Source organism: Gouania willdenowi, chromosome 17 (genome assembly GCF_900634775.1).
Source record: "Gouania willdenowi chromosome 17, fGouWil2.1, whole genome shotgun sequence".
In the NCBI taxonomy this organism is placed as follows: domain Eukaryota; kingdom Metazoa; phylum Chordata; class Actinopteri; order Blenniiformes; family Gobiesocidae; genus Gouania; species Gouania willdenowi.
In genome coordinates, this window is record NC_041060.1 from 23,772,261 (window position 1) to 23,794,820 (window position 22,560).

At 39.6% G+C, this 22,560-nt stretch overlaps 1 protein-coding gene across 6 annotated transcripts in view; it reads right to left on the reverse strand.

Annotated features, from left to right (window-relative positions):
- The window catches only part of dtna (dystrobrevin, alpha), a 29,023-nt gene that overhangs the window by 1,300 nt on the left and 5,163 nt on the right, over positions 1 to 22,560 (reverse strand). For 2 of the 6 annotated variants that reach the window (XM_028473792.1, XM_028473791.1), the window contains exons 2-22: positions 17,487 to 17,554; positions 16,714 to 16,794; positions 16,413 to 16,626; positions 14,636 to 14,721; positions 14,406 to 14,560; positions 12,021 to 12,126; positions 11,769 to 11,935; positions 10,736 to 10,860; positions 7,301 to 7,309; positions 6,198 to 6,281; positions 6,046 to 6,105; positions 4,297 to 4,392; positions 3,597 to 3,678; positions 3,407 to 3,495; positions 2,124 to 2,237; positions 1,957 to 2,053; positions 1,623 to 1,776; positions 1,463 to 1,552; positions 568 to 664; positions 399 to 501; positions 293 to 325 (exon numbers count right to left, since the gene is read on the reverse strand). In XM_028473792.1, coding sequence (XP_028329593.1) covers positions 308 to 325; positions 399 to 501; positions 568 to 664; positions 1,463 to 1,552; positions 1,623 to 1,776; positions 1,957 to 2,053; positions 2,124 to 2,237; positions 3,407 to 3,495; positions 3,597 to 3,678; positions 4,297 to 4,392; positions 6,046 to 6,105; positions 6,198 to 6,281; positions 7,301 to 7,309; positions 10,736 to 10,860; positions 11,769 to 11,935; positions 12,021 to 12,126; positions 14,406 to 14,560; positions 14,636 to 14,721; positions 16,413 to 16,626; positions 16,714 to 16,794; positions 17,487 to 17,553 — 2,094 coding nt within the window. In that variant the 5' untranslated portion in view covers position 17,554 and the 3' untranslated portion in view covers positions 293 to 307. Of the gene's footprint in view, positions 1 to 292; positions 326 to 398; positions 502 to 567; positions 665 to 1,462; positions 1,553 to 1,622; positions 1,777 to 1,956; positions 2,054 to 2,123; positions 2,238 to 3,406; positions 3,496 to 3,596; positions 3,679 to 4,296; positions 4,393 to 6,045; positions 6,106 to 6,197; positions 6,282 to 7,300; positions 7,310 to 10,735; positions 10,861 to 11,768; positions 11,936 to 12,020; positions 12,127 to 14,405; positions 14,561 to 14,635; positions 14,722 to 16,412; positions 16,627 to 16,709; positions 16,795 to 17,486; positions 17,555 to 22,560 lie in introns of those variants that run through there. The other 4 variants (XM_028473793.1, XM_028473796.1, XM_028473795.1 and 1 more) reach the window with 4 other exon arrangements.

Genomic DNA, 22,560 nt, shown 5'->3' on the forward strand with positions numbered 1-22,560 from the left:
TCTCCATTTCTAGTGTCTTCAATAATCCTCCATCAGTCCAGTTTATCTCAGAAACAAACTAAACTTGATCATATGATGTGAAATGTCTGATTTGGTTCATGGCTGATAAAGAAGGAAAGATCGGTTGCCTAGGTTTTCATTGTATGAGTTGAGAATCTTGGACAAAGCTTCCGTGTTTTACGACCTGAGTGGAGTTTGCATGTTTTCTGTATAATAAACCAATTCATGTGATTAAAGTGTAGGTTTAGCTTATCTTAACTGAAGCCAAACGTTCCCGCAGATACAAACTCACCTTGACCTGAGACGCTCACTCCCGCATCATCACCTGGTTGATGACATCACAGAGCAGGTCAGAGCCTCTGATTGGACGCGTGTGATCTCACCTCCAGACCACTCACCAGTCCAGCTTCGTCCTCATCCAGTTGGTGCTTCAGCAGCTCTTCCTCCAGACGTTGCTCTAGGTCCGTCTCAAAGCTCTCAGCCTCCGTGACGCTAGCTGACCTGCGACAAGGAAGACTTCAAAACCGATTCAGTTTCCAGATGTTTCCCAAATGTTTTGGTCGTTACCTCAGCGTGTAGGAGAGAGGATCGGAGGAGTTTGTGGCCAACAGATCACAGCGTCCAATGTCTGAGTCCACGGTGCTCTCCGTCTCACTTCCTCCCTCTGAGGAACAAAAGGAGGTTAATGATGCACAGACATGGATCGATCCACCCTGAACTTATTCATCAAAATGCTGTTTTTTTTAACTGAAGAAACAAAATGTGACCTTCACATCTTTGACAGTTTTTTTTTGTCTGTGCAGTGGCCGTTTCATATTCCTTCCAACCTCTGTGGCTAAACAAAACTTTCAACATGTTTTTCCTTCCACTTATCTTTGCGTTCCACATATTGTAGATGGCAAAAATTGCTTTTTCCCATCTTTTTTGGGTAGTTTTGGTTTCCACCTTTTATTTTTGTAGTCCTTTTGAGTGTCTTTATTGTTATTTTGTATTATTTTATTGTTGTTGTTTTTAAATTAAATTCTGTGGTTTTTGTTTCCATTTGCTATGTTTTTTTTCACTTGTTTTTGTATGATTTTGGGTGTGTAGTCATTTTGTTTGCTTATGTTGTCGTTTTTTTAAGCTTTTGGTAGTTTTGTAGTTTTTTGTGCATTTTTATGTAGTTTAGTGTGTGTTTGGTATTATTTTTGTGTTCATGCTTTTTTTTTGTATGTTTTTCTAGTCAGTTTGTGCGTTTTTTATGTCAATTTTGTATTTTCATAATCATTTTGGGTGGTTTTTGGAGTGTGTTTCGGTAAGCTTAGTACGTAGCAGCGCTGGCTAAGCATGGTAATAAGGTAAAAGAGTAGAGGTATGGTAGAGTGGACTTATCGGTTCATATTGTAATATCGGGCCAATTTGAGAATGTCTAATTTATTGGACTGATCCTGGTGCGTGATCGCCCTGCCTGTCATGATGGTACCTGAGTTCAGCTCTCTGACCAGAGACGACATGGTGTGAGTGATGGAGTCCGCAGCGAGCAGCAGGTCGTTCCTCAGGTTTCTTCTCGGACCTTCGATCAAACAAATGTCTTTGAGTCAGAGGGTCTCGACAGGAAGCTGTGAGCGTGAACGATGTTTTACCCTGAGAGAATGCTTCCAGGACGTCTCCTCCCACGCCTGTCAGAGAGTCCTGAGGCGTGTGGGTTGGAGTCGTACCGGCAGACGGTATTGGACTTGGGATTGGTCGGATGCTGGTGTGACTGGGAGACGAGCGAGGAGAGGCGGGACTCTGAGTCTGACACAAAGAGAAGAACGTGAGTTTAGAGACAGACCGGTTTTTGACAGGTTTAAATTGTTGTATTACTGATTTCTACCTAGTTTATGAGATGCTAAACTTAGTTTTAGAGCCTTTTTAAAAACTGGCTGGTTACTGGTTAGCGTTAGACTACTGAGGACTTCCTGTGGTGAGGGTCACCTTCAGGAGCGTCATGAGCTGCTCCAGCTGCACCATCAGCTCTCTGCGGCTCTCCTGCAGGGCAGACATCCTGTGTTCCAGCTCGTCTTTGCGTTGCCTGACATAAAACAAGCAGCCGTCATGAATCCGAGCACTAGAGAAGCTAAGAGCGGGATTCAGAGACGTACCGAAGGAGCCGCAGCTCGGCGAGCAGTGCAGGGTTCTGCTGCTCTCGGTTGGGAAGCGGCTGCGATGCTTCCTCGTGTTGGAGACGTAGCTGCTGGATCTCCTGCAGAATCTCTCTATGAACAAACACACAAGCATCAGGATTAACTCTGGACTCGACAGGCCACTAAACACCTTCATTAGAACACGTGAGGAGCTGCAGGTCCATCCAGATGCTCAAAGAGCTACAAAGACACATTTACTCCAATGAAACCATGAATATTCATGACCAGACTTTAAATCGGGAGGACATAGTCAAAGAGATACAAAGATGTATGGGAAGGAACTACCAAAAAAGCAGAAAATGACTATTAACTGGTAACATCTGGTAATATCTTGAGGCCTCCTGTGACGTGATTTAGGATGTTTGGTGGTCTCTTATCGCATGTAAAGATTTATGGAGGTATCTAAAAGTGTCCCTCAGTGTCATGTGGTCCTTGAAGGTGTCACAATTTGTTTGGTTATCTCCTGTTGTGTCTACAGTGTGCCTAGTAGTATCTAGAAGTCTCATTTGGTGATCTGTGAAGGCCTCTGAAGGTCTATGAAGGTTTCTGGAGGTATGTGGAGATTTCTGGTTGTCTCCTGTTATCTCATGTATTTAGTAAAGATGCCTGAAAGTATTTAAAATTGTCTGATGTCATCTAAAGATGTCTGGTAGTCTCCTTTGGTCTCATGTTGTCAGTGAAGCTGTCCCAAGTGCTGTGAAGTTCTAGTGGTGTCTAGTAATTTCCTAATGGTGCTGGAAGGTCTCTGAAGGCATTTGAATGTAACTGTATCTGAAGGTCTCTGAGGGTGTCTGAAAGTGTCTTAAAGTCTTTTAAGGTATTTGGGTTTTCTGGTGTGTATGTGGCTGTCTCCTGTGGTCTCATGTGATCAGTGAAGACGTCTAGAGGTTTCCAAAGATCGGTGAAGTTGACTGGAATTCTATGAAGGCTTTTAAGGTCATTAAATGTCTCGAGCAGTATCAGAAGGTCATCAAAGGTTTTTTGAAGTCTTTGACGGTAGTAAAAGGTTATCTGAAGTCCTTCTGTAGGATCTTTAAATGTGTCTCTAGAGGTCTTTAAAGGTCTTTGGCAGTCTCTGAAGGTGTCATATAGTCTTTAAAGCTCATTAAAGATCTTCAAATAATTCTGGTGATTATTGGTCTCTGAAGTCTAGAGCTTTTTAAAGGTCATTGAAGATGTCAGGTATTCTTTAAAGCTTTCACAGTGTCTGAATGCGTCCGTAGGACTTCTAGAAATCTCACCTGTTTTTGCTCTCCAGCTCAGCAATGAGCTGCCTCTGCAGCTTGTTGGCATCAAAAGGCAGGTCTGACGGCACCTTCTGCTGTTGAACCTACAGGAGAATCCAGCACTAAGGTCACATGATTGTTCAGCCTAGACCCATCTACACCTCTCATTGGTCCAAAGTTTTTTCATTTGAATGAGACATCTCACCGCGGCCTCAGCGGCCAGCCGAGCAGCATAACGAGCGATGAGGCTGTGCTCTTCATCCTGATGGTTTCTGCTCTCCAACAAACTGAGGAGGAAACATTGAGATGCAACGATTACACCTACACAGATGATCTAAGTGTGTGTGTGGGTGGGTGTCTATGTGTGGAGTCCATCCAGTCTTCACTGCAGGTTAGTGGATGTTTAATAATGATTAAGAATTAAATAACATTCAATAGAAACATGAGGTAGAGACATGAAAACTTCTCAGATGATAAAAAAACCCCATCACAATAATGTTTCATATCTCAATCATTTGATTCAAAGAACAAGCTTCACGTTCCGTAAACACATGCAGCTCAAAAATCCCAAGATCCAGGAATCAGAGGCTTTCTCACCCACAACCTTCACACTAACAATAATCTGTTCAGATTTGACTGACGTCACAAAAATTGGGTTAGGTTACACATTCCACATTGAACACACATTTTTGTTACATGGATTTGTGATGAATGGGAACATTCAAGACTTTTGGTCTGGGAACATTATGAACATGTAGAATGCCTGAATAAATGGAGGACATCAAAAATGTCCCCATTTTGTAAGATATAATAAATGATAAAATGTCCTCAAATGTAATGAAAACACACTCGCGCACACACACACACACAAACACATGCACTCACACTAACGCACACACACTGACCAGGTCTGTGGCCTCTTTTGGAGCAGAGACACATAGAGGCCAATGAGAACGTGTTCATCTGCGAGACGATCTGCCACATCTAAGTTGTAGTTCAACCTGAAAGGATGAAGTGTTACACAACAGGTATCTACACACACATGCACACACACAAACATGGGAAAGCCGAAGGAGGGCACACACAAAGGAGGAGATCATGGTTGGCTGCAGAGAAACAAGGACTCTTTGTGCAAGGCTGCAGAACAACAACACCACAAACTGCCACAGTCAGCAGCAACATAGTGCTCCACCCTCAGCCCACCAACAGGTGGTGCTAAAGTACAGTTAGTGCATATGGAGTGAAGAACCAGTATCCTGGAATCCATCCTAATCTCCTTGTATTATCCAATTTTTAATACAGGCGATTCTTATAAAAAAGTAAGGAAGTGGGTGTGGCTTATTGCCAGGCTATAGAACCAGATCCAACAATAAATGCTGGTTTGTTTAAAACATTAAAGGGAACTAAAACAACTATAATAAATAATAATATTAAAACAAATAGGTGCTGAAATGGGTCATAAAGAACAATACTATGGTTGCTTAAACAAATTACCTAAAAATGAAAATATTCTTCAGCCAATTATGGATCTATTTATTCATCCTTTCTTCCCATTTTGAGTTTTTTGTTTTATTTAGTTTTTTTGACATGAATGAAAAGCTGCAAGATGAAATAGAAAAAAAAAAATCCTAATCGGAATTTTATAAATCCAAAGGTGGCGAATCTGAGCAAATCAAATAGAATGAACTGATTTATGAGGATAAATATGAAATTGACTAATATGTCAGTAAACTAATGCCTGATAACATGTTGTAGTTTATTTGTAAATAAAATAAGTAAATGTTAAATATTAAACAAAATAAAAACATGAAAAATAAACTAAATACAATAAAGAAAATGAATTATATATGTATGCATGTAAATAATTATTTGTATACATAAATATTAATACACTTTAAAAAGCCTAATAAACTTTAGTTAAATGCAATATTTCATAAACAAAATAAAAGTTCTCACCATTTAAATCCATAAACATGACATAAGATTGTCAGTTGCTCCATTTATTTTTATTCTGTGACCAAATATGCAGCTTGTTTATTTATTGTTTATGCCTTTTTTTTTTTTTTTAAATTTAATACAATAAATAAATAAAATAAAAATAATTCATGTTACCAATATTTTTGGATTCAGCATTTATTATTAAAACATCTGGAGAGACTAACTTCGCATTCCAATGTGTTCAAATGATGCTATGACCGAATAACCTTCTTCACACGCACTCCTTTCAACAGATACACGTGCACACACGTGCACACACACACACACACACACACACCTTAAGCAGAGGAATGCTGCCCATTCTCTGTCTCGTCTGCATGTTTTCTATAAGCTGCAGTTTATGAAAGAGCCCAGTGTTCTGCTAACAGCAGCTTTAATCCTCTGATGCAAGCAGGTGCACATTTGTTTTCCACATCACTAGAAGCACTAAAAGCCACTTAAATGACACAAACACTGAGAGGGAAACACTGGAAATATGCCGGAAACTGCTCAAAAGTGCAGTGTAACCACAGCAAACTGGAATGAAACCCGTAGACACTTTGTTGGGATAAGTCAGGAGGAGGAAAGATGAACACAAACCAGCAGCAGCTGTGTGATTGTTGTCTGCATTAGTCTACACGTTCACTGCATAACCTTGTCCACACTGGGTCACTCACCCTTTCCCTCTCAGCAGGTGAGAGGCTGGAGGTTTCCTCTGCACGGCCTCGGTACTCCTGCTGCAAGGAGACGCCGTCACACACATTCACACGCAGCAAACACAGAGTCACAGTGACACCACAGATCCCAGTGTTCCCACAGCTGCACTCACTGTTTGCTGGAGTAAGGATTCCCTGACGAGGGCATTGAGTGAGACAGAGTGTAGTCATTGGAGAGATTTACAGGTCTTGGAGGCCTGACAGAGGAAACAAACAGTTTGTTGTATTTTATATACACTCCTAAAACACCTGTACAAATCAAATATATTATCTATCTATCTATCTATCTATCTGTCTGTCTGTCTGTCTGTCTGTCTGTCTGTCTGTCTATAAAACAAAGAACCTCTGTCTGTGCGTGTGTGTTCCTCAAATATCTCTGTGAATCAGGCTCAGATTGAGCTGTCTTAAATGCAGCTTTGCAGAACAGCTCAATGTTGACAAGTAGTCATGGTAACTCAGGATAAGTTGAAACCTGCATAGAATCTACAGGAGTGACTGCATAAAGGGCTTTTAAAAATGACTAAAGTGGGTCTAATAGCCTAAAAAAAAAACACCTTGTCAATATTGACCAGCAGGTGTCCTCAGTGAGCAACATTTGTAAACTAAGGTGAGTAATAAAAATAATAATTGTGTGTGTGTGTGTGTGTGTGTGTGTGTGTGTAATTCAGAATTAAATTTGCATTAGGAATTGAGTGTTTACAAAGTCAGTTTAAGGAGGATCTTAACTTTTATTCTGAATTAAAGAGGAATTAAAGCTCCCATGTAAACCACGAAAAAGCAACTAAACCTCCCACTTTTCTATAGCAACACATGCTTGCACTAGTGTAATATAATATAAGATAGTTTCCGATTATTTCATCATTATTCATTCTATTTGCAAATTGTTTTAAAATATTTAACTACATATACAGATACTAAGAATGACGTTAAAATATTTGTGAAATAATTCATACATTATGAAATGATTAAAAAGACATGAAGTGCAATGAGAGGCTGCCAAGTGTCCCAATGGGTGGATAAGGGCTGGACGATGCATGGATGGAAATTTTCTCAAACAATATTGTTTAGTGCTGGGCGGTATGACCAACAGATTGACAGGTTACATGAGAGGTTTTATCAACACTGAGCATGAATGAAAGAATGACTAACTTTAAAGCTTGTAAATGAGTTAAAATGTCAGATATAAACAATGAAAACAGAGCAGAGAGGAACTCACCACGTGTCACTGGGAAAGCGTTCAGGACAGAAAGAAGATTATGACGAACTCAGATTATTATCTTTACTATTAAAATCATAAACATTCATTATTATCTCCTTCATCCTGAGGCTTCAACCCTTTAAAACATTTGATCATTTAAATCAGAGTATCCCAAACATCCCCGCGACCTTGAAAAAAGGAGCAAGCAGGTCAGAAAATTGATGGACGGAAAGGTTTCCCAAGCATGTTTAGCTCCAGAAAAAATGTTTGTGCCTACTTTTTATTTTTGACGTGTTTCAGTTTCCTTTCAGGTGTTTTTTTCTGATGCCGAATGCTGTGGTTTAATGTTTAACCACAAGCCTCAATTGAAGTAGCTCTGCATTTGCAATAAAACTGACAGAACACCAAAGCAAAGCCTCGAACTGACCAGCAGAGGGCAGAAAAATACCACTGAGCCTCTCCAAGCCTGACTGACCTAAAGTATGGTTTTTAATGTTAGGCAGCAAAGTGATTACTTAACTAACTAACTTAACTAACTAACTAACAGCACTTTAGTTTGATGAGAGTTAGGACGTGGGTTTGGGTTTAGGAATATTTTGACTTCCACCAAGGTGGTAATGTTTTCACCGCCGTTTGTCCGTCCGTCCTGTGATGTGGATTTTTTTTCATAGAGTGCATCTCAAAAAGTTTTAAATTACATTTGTTGAGCTGATAGACAATGTCAAAGGGAAGAACAAGTTTGATTTCGGAGATGATCCGGGAGGTATTGTGGATACATTATCCAAAACACGTTTTGGAGCATAATGTGGATGTTTGGCTGGTTCTACAGCACCACCTGCTGGTGACTTTGTGCCTCTAAAATTGGTGGTCTGAGTTCTCTTGTTATAAAAGTTTCCCCTCGTTTTACTTTAGTTAATTTTGCCTAACCTTGGACTGGTTTGTATATTCGTTTTGAGGCTAGTTTTGGTATAAGTTTTATGGTTTATGGATTACTTTAAAATAGTTTTTCTTAATTTTAGCATAGCTTAGCCATTATTTTTGGACTGTTTTTTTTAGCTTGATTGTATCAATATAATTTTATTTTATTTTCACTGTTTTCAGACTATTCTCATGGTAATTCCACACTGGTCTTTAACTGCTTTGTAGCTTGTGTGCTGGTTTTGATAATAGTGTTTCCTAGTTTGAGGGAAAGTCATTTTAACAAACTTTGGACAGATTAGTAACTTGATTGTGACCTGGTTTTCACAATGACAGTTCTCATGGATTGGTTTGTCTGTTATGATTGTAGCCCTATACTATTCAGACTCATTTATTTCTGTTCTAAGCTGGTTTATAACTTGCTTATGGGCTGATTTTAGGACTAGCTTAATTCTAGTTTCCCTGGGTTTCATGGTGGTTAATTTTGGCCATCTTTGGACAGTTTGGTGTTACTTTTGGACTGCTTTGTAACTTGTTTGTCAGCTGGTTTTGGACCAGTTTAGTTTTCCTTAATTATTTCCTCCATTGGTTTTCCTGAATTTTGCACTAACTTTTGCCTGTTTTGTGGCTTTTTTAGGGCTCTGTGCTGGTTTCAATATGTTTTTATGGTTTTAGCACTAGTTTAATAAAGGTTATAACTGGATTCATGGTGATTTTGGCTAACTTTGGACGTTAGATTTTTTTTGGTCTGCTATAAAAGTAGTTTTCTCCTGTTTCCAGAGTCATTAAAAGGTAATTTAATACTGGATCTGAGCTTGTTTCCAATCCTGTTCCTCAACAGCTCCCACTTTAAATTAGAAACATGAATAGAATATCAAATCAATGTCTACTACTTTCACAATTTTTTTAAATATTATATTATTTTAGTAATATAATACTACATTCTACATACCTGGGATTATATCTTGAATTATTTTCCCCGGGATTAATTTAGTTAATATTGTTATACCACGAGCTCGGGCCGGGTTCGGATGCTGCGCAGTCAATAAATGATCAGGTGATGTGTCTGGGATTAACGCGAGAAAGACACACATACTGTCTGTAGCGGCACATGAGGCTGGTTGTTTATAGTTGTATGCAGAACGAGGGATTGGTAAATAAAGCTGATATTAAAGCAACTCGAATTGTGTCATTTTTGCTTGAGCACGGATGTGTCGAGTTGAAACGGGTTCGAGTTTAAAGAGACATCGGTCGGATGGGTTTGGGTCATGTTCTGGGCTCTATTCTCCCGTCTGGATTTAAGCGCTTTTTTGCACGCCTGCAGTTACGTGCTTCTCTCCTACATGTATTCTCCAGTCCAGGCTGCTGACACACCCATCGCGCGTAAGGAGCCAAAAAGCGCGTATGTGTGAATGAAGGCGGATTGAAGGAAAGGAGGCGGTGATGTAATTGGTTTGGGCTGTCTAGAAATTACGGAACCTGAAGTTTTCCCAACGCTTGTAAATGTCATTGAAATTTATGAAAAAGATAAAGTTCACTTTTAATTTGAAACACCTTTGTTGATAAACAATTCAACAGGTTGATTTGATCAAATCATTGATCAGATTATTGCAGTGTGACTGAGTCACAGTTAAAATCTCTTTCCTTGATCATGATGATGATGATGATGATGATGCCACAAAGCAGGACACTCTGATGCCGCAGAGCATCCTGCTTTAATACAGAGGGATATTTGCAGTGAAACAGAACTATTGGCTTCCATAATACACAGTTTTAAATATAACTAGTTTAAAGCGACCTGAGCTGAGCCTCAATAAAATATGTGCGGGAACAGTTTCTGGTCTATCCTCATCTGCATATGACAGCTTGTTTCACTCTGTAGTGGATCAAATTGTGACCTTACGTTGGACATCGTATGAAAATAGTTGAATCACTGTGACCAACGTGGACAGAATCTGCATCTCTCAAGAATTTTAATTAACTGCGTAGCAGCAGCTGAGTGATCACAGGTGCTGCTGCGCGACGCATGAGTCCGTGTGGCTTCAAATGTAACTAAGTCCATATTTCTAGTGCAATATAATGTTTCACCTTATGGGGGCGCTGCACTTATTCCAGGGTTATAAGTGCTTAAGAGGAAAAGGATTTACGCACAACAGAGAATGCACGTAAAGCCAGATTTGAATTAGAACACCCACAATTCAGGGTTGCTCCACCCACAGTGCGTAACGGGGATGAAGGCGCACAGCGACTGACTTAAGTACGGGGGAGAATAGCACACAGCCAAAAACAGAGGACTTTGGACTTTGGAAGAATAGACCCCTTAATGAATAACACGTTTTTTTTTTATTGAGAACTGTCTTTGTTCACTAAAAGTGAACATTTTAGGAAAGAATTGTGATGTATTTGCAGTAAAACAAAGAGAAAAGGATTGAATGGTCATTATTTGTATAGGTTCTTATGTTGTGATTATATTTCAGTGAAGTGTGAGCCTGGTCTTTTCTTCTGGAGTCTGGAGGAAGAAACACTGGGACTTACACGATGTGAGCGAGGTTCAGTGGTTTGTCAGGCATGTTGGGGAATAGTGGATGGAGCGGCTCTCTGCTGGACGCACAGCTCAAAGACTTACTGAGGGCATGAGACAGTTTCCTAGCCGGAGATTTCTGTGAGGGCGACACAGGAGAGGAAACGTCCCATTGCATCAGGCTGGGTGTGGGTGCAGTCAGAAACACAACATGAAACACAACGTGGCACATAACACGATACACAACATTACGTACAAAAAAACATGATACACAACAAAAAAACACGAAATAAAAACTTATAGATAGATTCGCGTGACGTCACATCCGGGACATTTGACCTAGTAACTCGCCTCGTCATTTTGAGTGGTGCCAACAACTACACAGTTACACACAAGCCCTCACATCCCCCTTCTTTTTGAGCCCCCGTAGAACGTTTATCATGCCTAAAAGGTGTGCTGCTTTTGGATGCGGCAACCACTCGCTGCAAGGCAAGAAGGTATCGTTTTTCTTGTTCCCAACAGAGTCTAAAAAACGATCAAAATGGGCACCAGCTTTGAGTATAGTCGACACCGACGGAACTCGATTTGAAATGACTTATATATGCGACAATGGCACTGAATGAGTTAAAAATGACCATGGCTTTTAGTCTTACCTCAAAAAAGATGTACTGTATGCCTCAAGACTTTTGTACGTTTGCATTTTCTCTTTCGTGAACACACCAGGAGTCTCGACCAGGTACTCGTAAATAACCGGCCACTCTAGATCAGGCCACCAGGTTGGGTTGTCATTCCACGAACCGTGAGGAATTTGGTACGGACAACACTCTAAACCGAGCAAGGACAGCTTCTTTTCATACTTCAGTTTTTCTGGAGGATCTAATCCCAGTCTATATTCGTAAGACATGGTGTTTTCTTCACCAGTCGAGTGTAACTTGCTAGTTCGTTTGTTGGCACCTCTCAAAATGGGGGGAGGAGTTACTAGGCCAAGTGTCCCAGATGATGATGTCATCGCGAACGGTTCTATAGCAGTTCTTTAAGTTGTCTTACCCACGACGTGTACTCCTTCATCTGGTGCTGGTTGCTATGGGAACCGCTAGCGTGGCCCCTCCAGAAGCAGTCCTGGCAGAGCTGGTAGCTGTGGCAGCGCTGGCATCGATACCTGAAGCCCATCATGCTCTCAGCGTGACAGTAGGAGCACTCGATTGGGTGGAACACTGCAGGGGGTGGGGCAAAAGGACAAAGTCATGTTTGTGTTTTTGTGTAAGTGTGTGTGTGTGTGTGTGTGTATGTCTGTCTCACCGTTCTCCACGTTGGCGAGACGATGCATGAGCGATAACCACACCAGGCACTGAGGAGGAGGGTCAGACATCAGCGCGTCAAGGAAGGAGTTGAGGGACACATTTTTCTGTTGGTGAGGACAGAAGATGAAGGACAGAGGGCTAGGGACAGGATACAACAGTAGAAGGCAGAGGACAGACGATGGATGACAAAGGACCAAGGATAGGAAGTAGAGGACAAAAGACGAAGAGGTTCAATGACAATGGACAGAAGATAGAGAGTAAAGGACCATGGGCAGAAGGCAGACAGCAGAGGACAAAAGAAAATGGATGAAGGATAGAGGGTAGTGTACAGTGATCAGGGCACAAAGGAGAGACGAGAAAGGACCAATGACCAGTGATGGGAGTAACACATTAAAAAAGTAACAAGTTACAAGTTTCAGTAACGCAATAATAAAACCCATTACTGAAACAAAAATCAGCAATATATTACTTATTACAATCTCAGTAATGCAAGTTACATGGAGACTTAAATGGATTCCACTGATATTTCAAAGAAAACGACAAAAAAAAAAAAAAAGTCAAAAAGTGTTGAAGACACCACCGTAAATTCTAATAATATAATAAAAATGCATTGGATTTTATATAGCACTTTATCATAGAAACTCAAAGCGCTTTACAGAATTAAGGCATTATTCTATCACTCCACACTTACTTAGTGGTGGTAAGCTACTATTGTAGCCACAGCTGCCCTGTGGCAGACTGACGGAAGCGAGAAGAAGACCCTTGCACCAACTTCCTTCATGCGGAGCAGACTGCTGCAAATCATAACGCGTAGCCACGTAAACGGACAGCACATTTGTAAGGTGGAATTACTCCCACTATTTCAAATTCGGTCATTCATACCTAATGATACCTGGACATTAAAGCTTTCTTTTGTGTTTTTGTTCAATGGATGCATTTTTGTTTGTATGTTTTTATTTATTGAACAAGACTAAATTGACTCTTGATTTTGTCATTGTGATATACTATCCATTTGGCTATGCTCAGGTCCCTGCATTGATTATGTATTTACATTGTTAAAGAAGAAGGTCAATAAAATATTATAGGAAAAAGGCAAGTGTTTAGTGGTGTCACATTTGTAGACATTAATCTGTAATGGTATCAATCAAATCCAACTTTATTTATAGAGCGCTTTTCATATATAAAATATAATTCAAAGTGCTTTACATGGTTAAACCCTAAGAAACCCCAACAACATCACACAAACCCACACACACAGACACATGTAATAAGATTAGTTTTTTAAAATGATTTCATTCAACATAAATGTGTGATTAGCTAAAAGTAACTTAAAGTAGTGTAACTCAGTTACATTTTGGAGATGGAAATATTGTAATACAAATATGTTACATTTTTATACCTGTAATTAGTAATATATAATGTATTACAATTTTAGAGCAACTTGCCCTAATATGAATTATGATAATGTTAGATTTCAATTTTAAATAATAATTCAAAACACGTAAAACTAAAAGTGTTTTTAAACAAAGCAAAAAAGTATTTTTGTGTGTTATTTATTACATCTTTCTCCCATTTTGTGTTTTTTTTGTTTTTTGTCGTTTGATGTGTTTCTAGTGCTATCTGTAATTATCTCTCATTTTGTGGGTTTTTGTTGTCATTTTGTGTTTTTAGTCATATGTTGTATATTTTGCTTATTTTGTATGTTTTTGTTGTGATTTTGCAGATCTTTGTCATTGTGAGATTTTGGTACCATATAGTGAATTTTCTCAGAATTTGTGCATTTTTGTTATGATATTATTATTATTATTATTATTATTATTATTATTATTATTATTATTATTATATAACCTACTTGGAAAAGCTAACAATATTGTGGGTCAAAACTGGGTGTTCAATGATAAACTAGTTCAGTGAAATATAAATGATGATAAACAGGTAATAGTGTTTTGAACAAAGCAAAAACTAAAAATCTATATACAGTATCTATCTATAAAGCAATGAATCTGTCTGTGTGTCTGTTCCTCAAATATCTCTGCGAATCAGGATCAGATTGACCTGAGACTTTCAACATGGCCGCTGCTTGGTTCAAGGGTGTGCAACATCAGATTTCTTTGGACTGCAATGATACCGTTCATAAATGATTTCATAAAATTGTCCTAAACTCAGTTTTGCAGAACAGATCAATGTTGACAGGTAGTCATGGTAACTCAGGATAAGTTCGATGAATAAAGATAATGGAGACAGAAGGTGAAGGACAAAGAACAGACCATAGAGGAATATGGCTTAAGGACAGAAGATGGATGGTAAAGAACAAATCAAAGATCCCAGAGGACAAAGGGCACAAGACAAAGTCAGAGGACACCATGTCTGTCCTCTGTCCCACCTGCTGAGTGAAACATGTCCTTGCCGTCTGCTCCGAGTAACCAAAGGACGGTCCCTCGAACACAGCCATCGGCAGTCGGAGCGCTTCCTTCAGAAACTGGTCAAATTGGGAGTAAACCATTGTCCCTGTGCAGTCTGATATCTGTGAGAAGACATCTGAGGACACCAGGAGACAGATTAATCCAAGGCACCGGAGGAACGAAGGACGTCCTCACAGTAGAGGGTTCTTACATCTGAGTTTGTCCAAGAGTTTCCCTCCACAGAGACAGGAGACAGACGTCCTCACCACAAACACAGACAGAATCTGCTTCTCCTGCCTGAGACACCGACCAAAGCAAAGGTTTAGACAGGGCAGTGATTCACACAGACACCAAATACAAGGTCATTTATCAAGTGTGCATTTTTTTCTTCGTTTCAGTGCAAATAAGGCAAAGTTTATCCTCCAAATGTTCACATTTATTAAATACAGAATATCTTCAGTTCAGAACACTGACCTTAATAAAATTTAGTTTTAAATTTTTTAGAATTTTTACTGTTTTATGTCATTTTCTTAAAATTCTTTCCATTTAATTGCGCCTTTTTCCAACTTTGCTTTTTAAATTACTCTAATCCCAGATTTGGGACAAACTCAAAACTCAAGGCCCGGGGGCTCAATCAGGCCCTTCAGAGCATCCAATTCGGCCCGCAGGAGAAAATGAAAATGACAGAGAAAACATGAATCATTGTGTAAATTACCAAATAATTCAGTTGTAAATTGTTGTTGAAAATAAAACTCCAAATTTTTCCAAAATCCTGCAATTTTTTCTCAAATTAATCCACAAAATCACCCCAAATTAAATAAAAATTGGTCAAAAATAAATAAAAACATCAAAAGACATTTAAGTATCTGTCTTATTACTTAGATATTGTTGATGCCTTCCATACTTTATAACTGGAACTGCAAACTAGGGCACATTAATGTTGAAATAGTTCGTTTTCCCACCTAAAACCTGAGGCCCACTTGTGATCAGCAGCTCCGTATTTGGCCCTTGAACTAAAAGGAGTTTGACGGCCCTGACTTAGAGTCACAACACACCACGGGTAGAGTAGCAGTAACCTGAAGAGTGACAGGAGAACATGAGACACCTAAACAGTGTGCGGCTGATGCTCCAGTGGCTGAAGTACGTGTTTACTCGCAAAATTCTGCCACCAGAGCCAGGGCAACCAGAGCCACCATTTTGTCGGGACAGATTTTGTAACAACACCTTGGGGCATATTGATGGATACTTTCGCTCACAGACGACACAGTCTTTCCTTCTCCTGACTGCTCTTAAAGTACTATAAAAAAAATGATTGATAGCGCTTGCGATTAAAATTCCCTAAGGTACCCTTTATGGTACATTTTGGGCATCAAAATCGTGCCTCACGTGCGTAGTTGGACGCTTGTGCTCATTGAATACAGACGCTTGTCGCCAACGTCGAAGATGCTCGCAACGCGCGTCGAGGGGAGGCGCTTCTCTGTTAGCTGGTGGTGTTCATACAATGGATGATATTGTGGCGATCAGTTACGTTCATAATTCACCCAGTGACTGTGAAATGGTGGGGAACATTGTGTTGAGAAGGCGGTGTTTCCGGTCAGATGTATTCTGGTGTGACTCACTGTGTGCGTTGTGATGTCAGAGGGCTATAGAGAAGTGTGGTTGAATGGAGAATAAAGTTTGGAGTTCCTTGCTGAACACGCCGCCTCCGACTCTCGTTCATTGGCTCTACTTTACCCAGAGAGTGGCTTGGCTTTATTTGCGCCTCAGCGCCGTTTCTGGATTCACCAGAGCTGCGCTCGGACGAGAGTCACTTTCATCGCTACTTCCGTCTTTCCACAATATGCCCCAAAAGTTCAACAATCCCAACTCCAGCGTCGGTGTGAACATGCCACTGAAGTTACAATGATCATGACTCTCTATTGTACTATTCAAAAAAGAAAAACAATGTATGGTATCCTATTGATGAGGGATAAAAAAGCACTGCTCACGCGTCGTACGCTGTCAGCAGAAAGCTGAGCAGCGTGGTGACGGACTGCTCCACGTTGATCTGGTGCGTCGTGGGCATGCGTTTGTTGAGCTGGTAGAAGATGGTGGATAGAACCATGTGGAGCTGCTGTATGGACAGCTCAGTATTCATCTCCATTTGGTTCAGCCCGTTTTCACGGAAAGCCTCGATGACATTCCAGATGTTGACCAGATGCACTGAACCAACAGACCGAAAACAGACGGTCAACAATTTCAGCGTTTAGGCCTTGTGCGATGTCTATAAATGTGGTGAGACGTACTCACGGTTACATCTCTTCTGCACAAAGCGCAGTTTGCAGGCTGTCCTGTAGGTGGACAGTCTGATGGAGTCCAGATCCTGAGCTCCTGAGGAGGAATCAGACACATCCATCAGGGACGCCGCGTAAAAGGAAACTAACACAAACTGCATTTCCAAAGAATACTGCGTGATAAAATGGCCGTGGCAACAGATAAGTTCAGCAGGTTTCTTCTTTTGCAAGCTGTTTGGCTTTGAAGATGAGGTCATGGCTGTAAACAGAGGGTGTGAGCACATCCTTGATACTATCAGGAGGATAACTTTTACTTGAAACAACATTTATACAAAAAAGGCACATTTAATTTTTTTTTTCCATTACATTTTTAAAATAAAACACAGAAAATTATGTTTTCATTAAAAATACAATATAGTGCAGTTTATTGACTCGTGGTGTAGATTTATTTGACATGTTAACAACATCCAAAGGCCGACAGGATCATGTGTGGACTCATTATACATGGTCCTCCAGGTTTCAGATCCTAACTGTGCAGGTCAGTTTAAGTGTTAAAACGAACTAATAAACTCTTTAAACAACAGTGTGATTATGAAATGATGCATTAAAGCTTTGTCAACTTGTTTTTAATATCCTACATTATAAAGATCTCAGTGTAATATGAGTTTCTTCCAATAATAAATGATTTAAAAAAAAATGTTATTTAAGCTTTTTTTTCCTCCAGGTAAGCCAAACAGTCTTTATTAAAGAGCACCTATCCAACAATAATAACATTAGAGGAGCTCTTACTCATCTCCACAAATAGCTGCCGTCGGTCCACCATGTCGTCCTCGCTCGGCCTGTAGTCTTCAATCATCCTGGTCAAAAAGCAGAGAGAGAGAGAGAGGGAGAGAGCATCACATTATGTGGTGCATTAACACACACTAAAGTCTGTCTTTAGTATCCAAACCCAGTCACAGAAGTTTTATTTCTCCCTGCTATGATGTCAGGCTGTGGTGGCCCTAAAAAGGTCGACTAGTGAGCAGGGGATTACAGGTTCAAATCCCACACCAACCTCCAGCACTGGATCATCACTGAGCAAGGTCCTTAACACCCATAATATGCCCAGGGTGCTACACTGGGGCTGCTCCCTGCTCCTTATGGATGGGCTGAATTATATGTTTCTTGTACAGTACGTATACGACATGAAGTTTCTTCTTCTAATAAACCAAGCCTGAAAACTATTTTAAAGCTGTTATTTTTAGTAAACACACATTTTTGTCCTCCACAGTGGACATGTTGCTATATTTAAAGTATAATTACGGTACATTTTTAATAAATTTTTATTAAAAAAACGTTTTAATCTACTATTTACATTTTTTAAATGTATTTCTTAATAATTTAATAATCCCTTCCATTGTCCTACCCTGACTCCATCTTCCCTGTTCCCTTCCCCCTCACCTAACACTGCTCCCTATATATATATATATAATTAGGGGTGTCCCGATCCGAAATAGATATCAGATATCGGTCTGATATCAGCCAGAAAACTAATATCGGATTTTATCGGACTGCATATAAAAACTAAGATATATATTATATTTATTCAATTGTAGAATACTGTAGATATTATGTTGAAGGTTAAAATGTATGTAACCTATTAGTTAATAATAAATGGGTCAGTTTTTCTCATACCTACTGTTGCTGACTATTGTTCTCTGTTTGAGTAACATCACTAGATCAAGTCTTTTCTATCATTTTACACTACAAAATAAGTAATAAAAGTATGTATAATTCGATATCGGTATCGGCCAATACTCAAGGCTGCAATATCAGTATCGTATCGGAAGTGAAAAAGTTGTATTGGGACATCCTTATATTTTATAGATCGGCTCCTGCCAGAGTGAAATGACTAAATGCACCAACATGAACTAAACCATCCACGCAGGCACATTAACATGCAGATGTTTAACAGGAAATATGAGAAATGTCTCCTTCACATATTTAAGGTATTTTCCTGACAGTCTGTGCAGCGGAAGTTTCATATTTCTTCAGGATCTTGAGGGACACCTGGAGATCCTTTCCCTCCTCGGTCCAGCAGCATTTTCTGAACACGGGGTGAAACCGTGGACTGAAAGGCGCTGAGAGAAAGCTCAGGGCATGCCTGGCTGCACAATGTCCCTGGCAATCTAATACAGCCGGTCATGTGTTGGGTTTCCATGGCAGCAGATATCCCTGACACACACACAACCCCTCCCTCTGCAGACACGCAGAAGTTAGAGCAAACTTTATCCTGCTGAACATCCCTGCAGGTTGTGGGATTTGACACTTTTTGATGCTCCCGATCTGATTTCTGCTCCGCACACTCAAGCGTGACGTCTCCCATGACTGACAGTAATTGCTAGAGATGAATATTAAACTGCTGAGGGCCACGGTGCAGAAACGAGACCTCACCTGCTGCTAACAGCCAAACTACAGCTCTGCAGTCCGTGCAGTCGCTGATTAGAGCTGCAGAAATTTGTTCAAACCAAGTTTATGAGAGGACGACTAGACACAAAACTAGACACTATCTACTGCAAACCCAGACAAGAATTGAGCAAGAAACTTAAGTGTGAATGAAATAAAATGATGTTACAACATTACACGTCAGAATATGCTGTTATACATCTTTTTATACATATAGATATGCTGTACTACAGGGCCAAATGTAGTCCGACATTACATTTTTACTGACCCGCGGAGAAGATTTAAACAGTTATGGACCTAAAACATGTGATTGTCCTGCAATTCCTGGTTCTAACAATAAGTAGAGCTACCATGACCAAGGCAGGTTATGTAAAAACAAAACTAATAATATAAGAAGAAACATTAAGGCTGTGTTGGAAATCGCATACTAACGTACTATACGCTACACACTCAATGAGTATATACTGTTTCCTATATACTCTTATTAGTATGATTAGGAGTATCAGGATTATGACCGTTCCCACTGAAGTATACTTCCGAGTTGATGCATTTGGAACCTACAATGACAAAAATTGGAATCACATTGAAGCTAAATGTCTCCGTTAATTCTCAACCTTTGAAAGTTCTGAAAACATTTTCAGTGAGAAAGTGACCAAGCAGAATATCAACATTTAAGTAAGTACATTTTAATTATATAAAATCACAAAGTGCTGTGCAAAGAAGGTGAACTAACACAACAGCAGCAACATCCTAAAAGGATAATAAAACACAAGATAATTTAAAACAACAGGAGGAACATCATAAAAAGATAATAAAACTTAAAAGCAATTTAACCAAAAGCCTTTCTGAAAAGCGCCGTCTTCAAATGTTTTATAAAAGAGTCCACACAGTCAAGCTCACGGAGGGACTGGTGTAGGTTATTCCAGAGTCTTGGTGAACGCCAGGTCACCCCAGGTTTTAAAATGAGTCTTTAAAAGGAGACCCTGGCCTGAGGACGGAAGGGAAGGGGCACAACCTGAAGTGTAGGGGCACAACAAGTCAGCGATGTATTGAGGGTCTGACCATGCATCGCATGGAAAGTCAGGACTAGGATTTTAAACTCAATACAAAAATTAACTGGAAGCCAATGAAGACTGGAAAGAATGGGGGTAATGTGGGCTATTCTGGGTGCACTGGTCAAAAGTCTGGCAGCAGCATTCTGAACAATCTTTAGTCTTTTTAGAGTCGACTTGTTAAAACAGGACAAAAGTGAATTACAGTAATCAATGCGTGACGAGATGAACGCGTGGATGTTCATTTCAAGATCCGATTTAGACAGCAGATTCCTCACTTTGGAGATATTTCTCAGATGATAAAAACAATTTTTGATCAATTGATGACAATGACACTCCACAGACATTGACTTATCAAAAACAACCCCAAGGTTTCTGAGGCTGGTTTTAACAGATGCACACAGAGCACCAAGGGAGTTCTTGATGAGAGGGAACTTTTTTTATCAGGAGCAATGATCAGAGTTTCCGTTTTGCTAGAATTAATCTGCAGATAATTTAATGTCAACCAGTTTTTGATAGCAGATACACATTCCAGGAATTCAGATCAGAAGTGAAACTCAGAGTCATTGAAAGAGCAATACAGCTGAATATCATCTGCATAGAAATGATAGGACACATTTTTAAAACCAGGGACCAACCGACCAAGAGGCATCAGATACAATAAAAACAAAACAGGCCCCAGAGCAGAGCCCTGGGCTACTCCACATGACAGGTCAGACACATTAGACATTACATCGTTAAAAGCAACATTAAAAGTTCTTCCATTTATATAAGAAGTAAACCATGTGGTCATTTGATCCATAAAACTCGCTGAAACCCTTTTCATGCCGACATTCCCAAGATTTTCAGAGACTCGCCATTGTACAACTGACTAAACTTCCGGTTAACTTCAAAACAAGAGCCCTGTTTACAAAAGTGTCAAAAACTAATGGAAGACAAGAAGAGATGCTTTTGTTTTGAAACGATAATGTTTGATTTTTAGCTTGAACCCGGTCTCAGGTCGATTTTACATTCCGCTCGCAATGCATCATGGGACGGTTGAGTGTGACTAGTGTGTCCACTGTGCATTCTTTAAAAATGTCCTGATATAGTATACATCCGGGTATTTCTCGCGTACTCAATTTGACGTCAGACTTAGTACGAGTAGTACGTTCGTATGCAATTTCGTACACAGCCATCTTCACCAAATGTCATGGATCAGGTGATCAGGAAAATTGAGCCAATCACTTTCTGATCCTCAATTTGACATTGACCATGGTGTGTATGGAGGCAGCTGTTTGACTGCAAAGCGATGGTTGAATGAATTTACTATTACTTCCAACACTATTTAGAAATAATGTGCCATTGTAAACATTACAGTTAAACCACAAACCAACAGAACATCACAGGGGTTTACTGTTTATGATCAATTATTTGGTCTGATAACCTGTCAATAATCAGTCACTAGATAGTGTTGGGTGTTACAGACAACACACAGAGTTAAAATAACACTCGTATTTCTACTGTGAAGACCCAGTCCGATAAACAAAAAAAGTACTTGTAAAAGTATAATACTGAAACATTATACTGTAAAAATGGTTGTGGTGTTGTTGTGACACTGTAACTGATAGATGACTATTACATAGCAGTTAAAGTCAAATGACTCAATTTGGTCCCAGCATGTTTTGCAGTGTTGAGGATAACTGCTTTCAGATTCCATTCAAGTTGTGGGTAACTTGAATTATTTCATCTGTCCTGATCCTTTGTGTGTCACCATGAGTTACTATAGCAACAGTAGAAATGACATCCTGCTAATGTTCCATCCTAAAAGCAAGGATAAACGATTGCTAAGTAGATATAGTACGGCTTTATCAGCTGAGTGACACACAACACAAACATATTTAATATGAAAAAACTGCAGAATTTGCCTAACATTACCTAAGAAAAAAAAGGTAGTTTTCCACTGTCTATTTTGGTACGGATATTATTAGAGGAAAAAGTCTAAAAGCAGGTGTTTTTTTAAGTTTTAAAAGTAGAAACAAAGTGCAGAGGTGTCCCGATCCGATATTGATATCGGATATCGGTCCGATATCAGCCAGAAAATGAATATCAGATTTTATCGCATTGCATCTAAAATCTAAGATATATATAATATATTTATTCAATTGTATAGTACTGTAGATATTATGTTGAAGGTTAAAATGTATGTAACCAACTGGTTAATAATAAAAGAGTCAGTTTTTCTCAGACCTACTGTTATTGACTATTGTTCTCTGTTTGAGTAACATCACTTGATCACGTCTTTTCTAACGTTCCACACCACAAAATAAGTCATAAATGTATGTATGATTCGTACTGATATCGTATTAGACTGATATCGGTATCGG